At 40.2% G+C, this 12,049-nt stretch overlaps 1 protein-coding gene across 2 annotated transcripts in view; it reads left to right on the forward strand.

The window, feature by feature from the left end:
- PCSK5 (proprotein convertase subtilisin/kexin type 5) overlaps window positions 1–12,049 on the forward strand; it is a 280,415-nt gene that overhangs the window by 101,941 nt on the left and 166,425 nt on the right. For both annotated transcript variants that reach the window (XM_085214353.1, XM_085214354.1), the window contains 2 exons: window positions 5,852–5,940; window positions 11,664–11,836. In XM_085214353.1, the coding sequence (XP_085070479.1) occupies window positions 5,852–5,940; window positions 11,664–11,836 (262 nt within the window). The remainder of the gene's footprint in view (window positions 1–5,851; window positions 5,941–11,663; window positions 11,837–12,049) is intronic.

The following is a 12,049-nucleotide window of genomic DNA, read 5'->3' on the forward strand; positions in this document are numbered from 1 at the left end:
AGACACCAGTAACAACATCAGTTGCTCCTGTGGAAGACAAGAAATGGAAACGAGTGTCCACGCGTCTAGAATGGAAAAGAGAAGAAGCGGAGGAGGAGGTGGAGGAAGATCCAGGCAAGGGGCCCTCCTCAGAACCACCACCATTGCAAAAAGCAAAAGGAAAAACTAAGAGACATGCAGAAGAGACTGATGATGAGGACATCCTTATTACTACCTGTCAGCCTCTGAAGATGACTGAAATCCAAGGCTCAAAAAAGGAGTTCACACGGGGCCCGAATGAAACTATTGTTTCCTGGTTGCTTCATTGTTGGGACCGTGGGGCCAATAATTTGTTTCTAGATGGTAATGAATATCGCCAACTAGGAGCCATTGCCAGAGACCCAGCTATTGACTGAGGAATTGGTCGATGTTTGGATGAGTCTGCCACCCTTTGGGAATGAGTGTTAATAGCCGTGAAAGAAAGGTATCGTTCAAAGACGGCTTGAAGCCTGTGATGAAAAGATGGGATACAGTTGAAAAGGATATCCAGTATTTGAGGGAAATGGCTGTGGTGGAAATGCTGTTTGACCCTAACTTTGTTCCTAACCACCCACGACAAGACCGCGATCCTGAGAGAGTGAGGACGACGCCTGAGGTATGGCAGAGACTCATAGCAACAGCACCAGACAGATATACCGGTACACTACTGTCAGCTAATGACAGATACCGGGAACAAGAGAGAATACCCTTAGTTTTTGAATTGATTCTACGCTCCAAAACTACGAACAACAGCTACCCAAAACTCACGTTTCCATTGCCGCCATCTCACAAATAACGGACCAACTGAATGAAATGCAGGAGCAAATGTCTCTACTGATTAATCATGACAAACCTCTGCCAGTATCAGAAATGCCTGGTGAAGATCAAGATAATCAAAAGAGTCTAATGAAGGAGCTGATCAAACTAATGTGAATCCAACTAATTAATGATGAAGAACCTCCCTGCTCACGGGCACCATCAAAAATCTCAGCTATTAAAGGCAAACGCTTTCCGGCTCCAGTAAGGAACAATACATCGCGAATTGCCTTGTGGCGTTACCTACGTGACCATGGAGAAGACATGAGGCACAACCAAGCTACTCCTGTACTACGAGCACGGGTGAAAGAATTACAAAGCAGATTAACCACCAGTGCAGTTGCTCCAGTTCTCACAGGTAATGAATAGATGGGCCCTGCCCTCAGTCAGGGGGGGGAAAGGGATAATCGAGTATATTGGACTGTGTGGATTCAATGGCCTGGCACATCAGAACCACTGAAATATAAGGCACTGGTGGATACTGGTGCACAGTGCATTCTGATGCCCTCGAGTCATGAAGGGACAGAATCAATCCATATTTCTGGGGTGACTGGAGGCTCTCAAGAATTGACTGTGTTGGAGGCCGAGATAAGCCTCACTGGTAAGGACTGGCAAAAACATCCTATTGTATCTGGCCCAGGGGCTCCATGTGTACGAGGTGTCGATTACCTCAGAAGGGGGCATTTCAAGGATCCTAAGGGGTATCGATAGGCCTTTGGGATAGCTGCTGTGGACACAGATAACATTAAGCAGCTGTCTGTTTTGCCTGGCCTATCAGAAGATCCGTCTGTTGTGGGGATGCTGCAAGTAAAAGAGCAACAGGTACTGATTGCCACAAAAACGGTGCACAGACGGCAGTACCGCACCAACAGGGATTCCTTGCTCCCCATTCATAAGTTGGTTCGTCAAATAGAGGGTCAGGGAGTGATCAGCAAAACTCACTCACCCTTTAACAGCCCCATATGGCCAGTGTGTAAAGCCAGAGGAGAATGGAGACTGACGGTGGACTACCGTGGCCTGAATGAAGTCACACCCCCACTGAGTGCTGCTGTGCTGGACATGTTAGAGCTCCAATATGAACTAGAGTCAAAAGCAGCTAAATGGTATGCCACCACTGACATTGCTAACGCCTTCTTTTCCATTCCTTTGGCCGAAGAATGTAGGCCACAGTTTGCTTTCACCTGGAGGGGCGCTCAGTATACTTGGAACCGTTTGCCCCAGGGGTGGAAACACAGCCCAGCCATTTGCCATCGATTGATCCAAACTGTATTGGAACAAGGCAGTGCTCCTGAGCACCTGCAGTACATTGATGATATCGTTGTGTGGGGCGATACAGCAGAAGAAGTCTTCACGAAAGGAGAGCGAATAATCCAAATTCTTCTGTGTACTGGTTTTCCTATTAAGCGGAGCAAAGTGAAAGGACCTGCTCAGGAGATTCAGTTCCTAGGTATAAAGTGGCAAGATGGCCGTCATCACATCCCAACTGATGTGATTGACAAAATCAGTGCCATGTCTCCACCCACTAATAAGAAAGAGACACAATCGTTCCTGGGCGTAGTGGGTTTTTGGAGAATGCATGTTCCAACCTATAGCCTCATTGTAAGTCCCCTTTATCATGTGACGTGAATGAAGAATGAGTTTACATGGGGCCCGGAGCAGCAGCAGGCTTTTGAACAGATTAAACAGGAAATAGCCCATGCCATGGCCCTAGGGCCAGTACGAATGGGACAGGGTATAAAGAACATCCTCTACACTGCTGCTGGAGAGAAAGGCCTCACTTGGAGTTTGTGGCAAAGAGCCTCAGGAGAGACCCGAGGCCGACCCCAGGGATTCTGAAGAGGGCTACACTCCAACTGAAAAGGAGATCTTAGCCGCGTATGAGGGGGTTCGGGCTGCTTCTGAAGTAACTGGTACTGAAACACAGCTCCTTCTGGCACCTCGACTGTTACCTCCTGTTAGTAGTTAAGTCCTATAATATGTCTCCATAAACTGTGATTTAGAATTTTGAGGATTTCATTCTCCATGGAAGTTCTCATAGCTCAAAAGCAAACCTAATCAATCTCAAGCATCAGTTTCATCATATTTGTTAAAATAGTTAGTAATCATAGTAGTGATTAATGAAGAGGCATTTCTAATTTCACTTGCAAGATTCAGAGTCTCTTTGAAACTGTTGACCTCAAGAAAAATCTAGGACAGAGAAAATGAAAAGCAGTGTAGAAAGAACAGTATGTTTTATATGCAAGATTTTCCTTTCACAACATAATTGAAATATTACTTAAAGGACCCATAAAAGATAACATACTAAAACAAATTGAGTTGCATATGTGATTAATTCTCACAGTGAGAAGCTGATTGTGAATGTGCAGTTTTATACTTATGACCTTGACATGAATAAAACAACTTTTAATTTTGTCATGTGGAATGCAATTGGAATAATCTTGGCAAAGAAGCAACAGTCTAACATAAAAATCTGCTAACAAAATAAATTTATAACATTACTGCACTAAAGATGATGAAAAGGATTTTCCAATGCAGGAAGATAGTGAAATATTCAGCAAAGTTAATTTAACTTGCATATCACAAAACTGTCCAAAGTTCTAATTCTCTATAGAATAGGTTTTGGTTTTTTTTTTTCTTTCTTTTCATATCTGAAATTCACATGAAATTTCATACTGTTCTTTAATTCAATGAGTACATGTTATCATACCTCCATGTCACTTCTGGCTATTTGTACCAATGCTAGAAGTACATGCAGCTACTCCCATTTCACGTAGAATTTGGGGTACAGTTTCAGGTTGCATTTAATCCCATGCAGCCCTCACTACATGTCGTCTGTTTGCCATGTGAACATAACATTGATCTTGGCATCTGTTTGGTGATCTGGTGGAACCTGAATCTTTTGATGGTACTTAGGTGCTGTGAACTCCAGAGAAACTGCAGATGTTCCTTCCATTCTTCTTCAGGCAGCCTTAGTCTTCCAGATGTGGATTTTATCTGTTCCTTTTCTCTGCTGAAAAAACCTTGTTCACTCTCATCTCATGCTCTTTTTAAGTTATGTACCCAGGAGGGGTTTCTCACAAACACAGTCTCCCTCTGGGGAGCTGCACCTCATCCATATGTATTTCACCAGGCAAGAAGTGGTTTATTAGTGAAATTCATGCACTGGGATGTTATGCGTAGTTTTAAAGGCTGTAGTAATCTATATTTTGTGATTTCTGAATGATACACTTCAGGCTTTGGAAAGTAATTCAATAAAAGGATATTGCTGTATTGATTTCAACTAGGCTAGTTTTCTCCAAATTAAGAAAATCTGGCTTGAAAATTCAGCTTGATATGAAAAATAAACTTAAAATTAAGTCTTGAAAAAATCTCTGATCAAGTTTGACAATTAAATGATAAACTGAACAGATAATAGGAAGTGATTCAAGAAGCTATATATATGGCTGTGAAACTTTAATCCAGTTTTAGAATTCATCAGCATCCATATTATCACTCTGGTTTTGTTAGTAAAGATTACACTTTTTCAGAGAACATGTTTTTAACTTACCTGATAAATTTAATTGTCTCATTCAAAATTCTAACAGGTTAACTCCAATCACTTTATTCCTTGTTTTTTTCCCCTTTTTTTCCTAGTCATGTTGTTGTTCATGTTTTGCATTGCATGTTGTCATAGCGTTTCTCATCAAAGTGTCTCAGAATATTAAGGGGAAAAAATTAGACTAATAATATAGAAATAAGGAGTGACTCTATCCAAAACAAGTTGTACCAAGAGAAGGCAACTGTGATTCTTGTCTGTAATGTGGACGTCAACCTTAGGTCAAAAACACCCATGTTCTCCAGATGTCTATGTAAGCAGTCTGACACCCATCACTAGTGGAAGAGTGCTTGTGTACACAACTGACCTCACCTAAAACGCTTGCCATGTTGTTATCTACTTTTAGCCTTCAATTTTTAAGTTCTTTCTTTGTGGCTACCCACGCCCTACATTATCTTTCTATCTTCATCTCATCAACTTTGGATCTCTTTTCCTTTCTGAATTGAAACTCCATAGCTCTTCTCTAAGCAGCAATATGAATTTCCCTGTCTGTTCCTTGTTAGTTACGTCACATTTCTGCAGTGGAGCTGCCTAGCTGCACAAGAATAAGGGCAAAATATACTGATGGAAATCACCATGGGAAGCTTGTATTGCAGACAAAAAACACAGGAATCAGGGACAGCTTTCCTACCATAGTCATGATGTGGATTACAGCTGTAGAGGGCATAGATCAGGGCTAGGTGAGGCATCCTATTCTGGCCTTGTACTGCACAGAAGAGTTTAAGCAACTACTGGCAGTTTTGCGTTCTCTTTCAGCTGCTTCTGAAGATCATACATTTGCAGCCCAAATCCCAGCCACAGGGCATAATGCTGATGTGAAACTATACTTCAGCTGTTTTTTCTGCTCCTGGAAAGACAGCAGGTTTGTAGGATTAGCCCAAGACATGACTATGACATGCCTTTACAGCAGCTTTGATTACACCTGGCTTGCAGCCAGTTGTAGGCATGCCTATGAACAGCAGTACAAGCATTGGCACAGTCTCATCTTCATGGGAAATGTGGCAGGTCTTGTGGCTGCCTAAGGTACTCACTGAATGGAGATGTGTATGCTAGCAACATGAGGATATTATGGGCGAATGCAGTACAGCAATTCTGTGCATAACCTAGGAACTGCTTCAAAATCAAGAATTGATGGCCAACTCTTCTTTCCGTTGGTGGGATCATGTATCATCTTTGTATGCCTTTGTTACATGTGTTTCCAGTAGCTAGGAAGCCTGCCATGAACAAGTTAAGTTAACAATGATAATAATGTAAAAATATGTTCAAAGGAATATTGAAATGTGGGTATAAATTACTGTGGGGCTCTAAATAGTGCAGGACATTGTGGATAGTTGTGCCTTTAGCACCTGAGGATAAGCAAAGCCGATGCCTGTAAATCCCAGCGGTCTGTGTTCACTTGAAAAAATGTTTGTCTGACTCTAGGCATGGAACTCGTTGTGCTGGAGAAGTGGCAGCCACTGCAAACAACTCACACTGCACAGTGGGAATCGCCTTTAATGCCAAGATTGGAGGTATGTGAAACAGTCTCCCACCACAAAAAAAGAAACCAAAAAGACATTTGTGCTTAATGCTACATTCTCATCTTTCTCAACAAGAGGAAGAGGTTTATACAGGTAATTGCTGTGTTAACTCAGTAGTAGAGTGATGATTGAAGACCAGTACTGAAGGAGTTTGTCTGTGGTGACGCTTCTCCAGTGCTCCTGGGAACACTGTCTGTCAGTAAATACAGTAACATAGAAAGTGAGATGTTCAGTCAAAACAAAGAACCCAGAACTACACCATCTGCATTTTCTTAGTGATCCAGAGCTGTAAGTAATGAGCTTGGAGAAATCAGAAGTAAATGTAAACATAAGGAATATTGCCTTGCATATTGATCTCAAGAAAAACACTGTGAAAACTTAAAACTTTGTTGTGTTGTTTGGCTGTGATTGAAGAGTATCTTTTAATCCCTGGATGTGATTGGACTATTGCCTAAAGTATGAGATTCAATATGTCCTTGCTCTGTTCAGCCAAGAGGCTCCAGGTGATTTCTATCAATTCTTAGCCAATAGCAGCTCAAGACTTTTGGCAGTTGGTCTTGGAAATGACTGTAAAGATGTCAACTACATTTCTTCTAAGCTGTAGCCTGCCTGTGCCATATTTTAATGCTTCAACTGAAGTTTTACCTTGTTCCATTTTTGATGGAATTATGGGATTGGTATGTTGGCATTCAGTAAAATACCTGTAGCTCAAATTCATTAGCTGTCGGTTTTCTGTTCTAAAATGGAACCTATTTATGAAAACAGAAATACATTTACACATATATATCATGGAAGATGGTTCAAAAATATGAGCAGGCAGGGGTGGGGCTGTTTCCACAATTAACACTACTGTATCTTTCCCCTACTGGATCGGTACAAGTTTGATCCAAATCAAATGTAAACACAACTATGTTTCAAATTAGCCAAAGCAGAGATCGTTCTGTTTTCCTACTAGGTTCAAGACAATATCTGTTCCATCATAAGGCTAGAGTGATGCAGATAAACAATTTGACTTCAGGCAAAGAGCCTGCCTGCATAAAATTCCTGTGTCAGAAGGCTTTAAAATATTTGAGCTGGCCAAGTGAGCTTGTGGCAGATGAACAGATTGTCTCATGTGGGCAGGGCATTTGATCATATACCAGCAGCTATGAACAAATTTACTGCTTCAAACCAGCATCTGAAAAGAGCTTTCCAATGATATAAATAAAAGGTGACTTCTGGAATTAAATTTTCATTTCCCAGTTGGATATTGATATGATGTGTAAAAGCCCAGGCATGTGCTTCTGGAGCTCTTCATTATTGACAATGGCTTCTTAAAAGGTTATTATTTATTTGGCACCAGGAATCTGCCAAAAAAAAAAAAAGAAACAACAGGCATACTAGCAGAATCACAGTTTTTTTCTAAATATAATGTGAAAACTGATTCAGATAGACATGGTATGGACACAATTTATGTTAAAAGGCAGCATATGTATGCTTTTTGCATAATGTGTTTATTTATTTTGTTCTAAGAATATAACAGCTTTGAAGAATTTTCACTGTTCTAGTTTAAGTAAATAATTATCCTTTTTATTCAGCACAATAATTCTGGTGAACCATCAGTATCACCATTATTTAAAGAAAGCTGGAAAATACCAGAGTAGCAGCATGATCATGTACCACCTTTTAACATTATTGGTATTTGAAAATAGGACCTCAACATACAATCCACAGAAAGTGAGAGACCAAAGAGAGCTCTAAGATATTGGAAAAGAGGGTTGTTTTTTTCCCTTCCACTAGGTGCTCATATGTAGGAATTTTGCTGCTGACCTGTATTTGAGATGGTTCCCTCCCTTCACTTAGAAAAGCCGTAAGCTACACGTGAATATGCAGTGGTTGTGTTCCCTCTCCACAGGCCAGATAGAGTGTAAAAACATTGAATCATATTATACTCAGCTCACTTATTTCCCACAGATTTAAAGACCCTCCTTTCACTATTTTGGAAAAGAAACTAGAGTGAAGGTAAAGCAGTTACACTTTCCTTATTAAGAGGAACACCTGCCAACAGTGGTGTTGAATTTGCACTGCCAAGATGACTATTCTTTACTTTAAATCAAAATGGGAGTTGCTGTATCTCTGTACACATTAGGGATAGGAGGGAAATAAAGCAAAAGGAAAAATAAATCCTTCCCATCAATATTATATCAAATACTGTCAGCTGAGCAGACAGGGAGCTGTTGGAGAGGGTCCAAGGGAGAGCCATAGAGATGATCAGGGAACTGGAGCACCTCGCCTATGATGACAAGCTGAGGGAGCTGGGCTTGTTCAGCCTGGAGAAGAGAAGGCTGCGGGGTGACCTCATTGCAGCTTTCAGTACCTAAAGGGAGCCTACAAACAGGAGGGGAATCAACTCTTTGACAGGGTAGATAACAGCAGGACAAGGGGAAATGGTTTGAAGTTGAGGGAGGGAAGATTTAAGTTGGATGTCAGGGGAAAATTCTTTACAGAGAGAGTGGTGAGGTGCTAGAACTGGCTTCCCAGAGAGGTTGCGGATGCCCCATCCCTAGAAATGTTCAAGGCCAGGTTGGATGGGGCCCTGGACAGCCTGGTCTAGTATTAAATGGGGAGGTTGGTGGCCCTGCCTGTGGCAGGGGAGTTGGAGATTTATGATCCTTGAGGTCCCTTCCTACTTGGGCCATTCTGTGAGCAAATCCAATTAGTGATTGTTGTGATGGAAGATTGTTAACAAGTAGGTCCACCACTTTTCTTCCAAATATGATCATATTCTGTGATCATTTTCACATATGTAAAAGCCTCTAACCACAAGTTCTTCAAAAAGTCCAAGCCTTCTCCTACAATAATTTAATTCAAGACTTAATCTGCAGATATAAAAATCTGAGTGAAAATGCAATCTGGACCTTCATTTCTTTAATAGCTTGTGGGATATTTCATGTAAAAAAAATTAAGCAATATGCCTGTAGTTTGTGCTTAGCTCAGCTACAGGCCCCTTTTATTAAAACACAGTGCCATGCAAAAAAGGGGTAGTTTCTTTAATGTGTGACCCTCCATGGAAATAATATATAGCAAGTTACCACCTACGGAGTTTGTGAGACTTTGCACAGGAAAGGATGGTTAGGCTGTTGTTATTGCTGCAGATGGTTGTGGAAGTTGCAAAGCCTCTGCAGGGATTTGGGTGCTTAGTTACTTGGCTGGGCTGGAGTCCTGACAGGAAAACAGTTACACTGAGTTATGGCATAACAGATGTAGATTGTCTTCAGCTGACAAGGAATTAGTTCAGCTGTTTCTTTAAGCTTAAGTCAGATGCTGATTAAAGACAAACATTTTAAAAGAAAACTTTCTTTCAGCTTAGTTTTGCATGTTTCCTGTGATTTGCTGAAAGTTTGTTCTGACTAAAATGCCACTTACATTTTGGCACTTACTGTAGATATTGGAAAAAGTTTACAGAGCTCCAAAGTCTTAGGTGGAACAGTCTGGAAACAGTCTGCTAATTGCCTTCTGGACAGCTTTTGTTGCACTATCACCACATGCCAAATGGAGTTTGGAGGTTCTGTGATCAGCAAAATTAACTCTTCCAGACATTTGGAAAAAAAAAAAATAAATAAAGGAGAGAGAAAGAAAGGAGTGTGTTGTTTTGTGCTTTGTTGTTGTATTTTAAAAAGCCACTGAGATATCCTTGATCAAAGTTATACTTGAAGCATGTCTGCCAGTTGTAGGCAGAACAGAGCTGCACCTAAGGCACAGCCTTGTCCGTCTTGTTTTAGATTTGACCACTTCACCATCAACTAAAAAAGCCTGGTGTGAATTACTTAGATGCCATGGCAGCATCTGGCGTTACTGTTCACTGAGTAAATGCTGTATGACTTAGGTGTGCTACACAGCCACAGAAACATAAAGGAAAGCTTTATCTTCCTTCTTTCAAATGCAGTGTTCATTGTCTCTTTATTTTGAATGAAGTATACTTTAATATGCTTGCAAGAAATGAGAAAGTAGCTTCCAACCATCATTAGTTTTCTAAGATTATGCTTAGGAATTAAAATAAAACCTGAGATTCTCAAAGTTGTTTTAATGGCTTTTATATACAGTAAAGTTCGTAGTGAGATCACTGTTTGGACAAGTTTATTATCTCACAAAACATAGGCAGCTTTTGTGTGAACTTAGAAATATGATCACTTTTCATTTTTGAGTCAATTAGAATGAAGAAAAAAAGACCCTCTATCAACAAAGCAGCCTCTGTACTTTTTTGTTAATTGTCACAATTAAAAGTCAAGGTCTTTGTTAACACTCAAGTTACTGCAGTCTGAACTCATAAGTGAAGTGCAATGTGTCTGTAATTAAAATATGTAAATTTGCTTACAAATAGCAGTGGACTTTTAAAGGGGAATAAGCCTCAAACCATTTAATTTTGGAAGTGATCATTACTCTTTACAGTTACATGCTAATTATGATGCAGTATTTAATATCCCTTTGATCAAACATCACACTAACTGTATGAAGGTCCTCTTTCCTGTGTAGGTTAAAACTGATACTGGTGGTTTTCTCAGACAGAATTTAACTTCAATCAAAATCTTAGTCAAAAGAAAAACCCGAAGGATCTTTTTTATTTCCAAATTTAAACTTACCTTACTTAGACTAGTGATCTTAAAGTACCATGATGCCATTCACTTCAGAAGCGCTGGCAGATTAGTTTGTCAAAACCCATGAAAGAAGATTTTTTTAGGGTAGAAATTTCAGATTGTACTGTACAAAAACTTCTTCACATGGGATGATGTTCACAGTATTCTAGTTTCAGGTGAAACAACATGACACATAGTATTTGTTATTGGCTTCCTATAGTCACCATGCTGCTATGTGGTTATCTGTACATACAAGCTTTCCCTTTGCCTTATTCCTTGCCATCTGATACAGTGAAGGAATATTCCCACGTTTACCTGACAGTGGATATTCTGATTCTATATTTGTAAGAGTTCTTAGGACTGTAAATGTCTTCAATTAAGTTCTGCAGTTTCACTGCAGTATAAAAGAGTGAGAAGCATATACTGTCTTCAAATGCGTACAATTGATGAATATACCGATGTTATGGTACAATAGAGAACATGACTATGATGTTATTACAACAAAGCAGGAAACAGAAATGATAGGTAGACTCACCTATAATCTAAGCTTACAAGAGAAACTCCAGTGGAGTGGATCTCCAGAAGAAATCTTTCCCCACTGGCAGTCAGCTCTTAAATGGGTCTAGGAGAGATGGAGCCATGTTCCACCCCTTCCTGCAGCACAGGTGAATTGCCTTCACCTGTGCTCCCATGGCTGACTCATTGCTCGCCTCAGGTGGTTAATCAGAGGTTCCGGCCGTGATTCAGCAGCCCCATACAAAATGAAATAAACATTTCAATATTCAAGTTATTTTTTAATTTGTTTCAGCATAGATACTTGTTGTTAAAGTTCAAGGGTTATAAGGTGGCTAAATGACTTGAAGACCATTTAGCCACCTTATAACAATTTTCAAAACTCGAAGACCATAATACTACTCCCTCACAGTATTTTCATATGGAAAATTTTGTTGAAAGGAGAAACACATATCCAAAGAGATTTTGTTTTCCACATTAGAAATCTTAATCCAATACCCCATGCAGCCATTATCTCTGAAAAAAGAAAAAGAAAAAAGAATCTTTTTGTGTTTCGTTGTCATGTTGATTGTATCTTTCATCCTGAAGGTGTAAGGATGTTGGATGGAGATGTCACAGACATGGTAGAAGCAAAGTCTCTGAGCCTTAATCCCCAGCACATCCACATCTACAGTGCTAGCTGGGGGCCTGATGACGACGGCAAAACTGTAGACGGACCTGCTTCTCTAGCACGTCAGGCCTTTGAGAATGGCATCCGAATGGTAGGTTGATATCAAAGTCTATCTCCTGGATTTGTTATTATGTGAAAGTGGAAGAGTACATGTGCCTGGTATGCGCGAGTGGTCAGCATAGGGGAAAAGAAAGGAAAGAATTCTAAAGGAAAGAAGAAAAGAAAAAAAGAAAAAAAAATTATTTTACATAAATCTAAAAGTACAGTTTCGTTGTGTAGTGACTGACAGTCACTACTTCCTGAC

The sequence above is a fragment of the Meleagris gallopavo genome, chromosome Z (assembly GCF_905368555.1).
Source record: "Meleagris gallopavo chromosome Z, MGAL_WU_HG_1.1, whole genome shotgun sequence".
NCBI classification, from domain to species: Eukaryota; Metazoa; Chordata; class Aves; order Galliformes; family Phasianidae; genus Meleagris; species Meleagris gallopavo.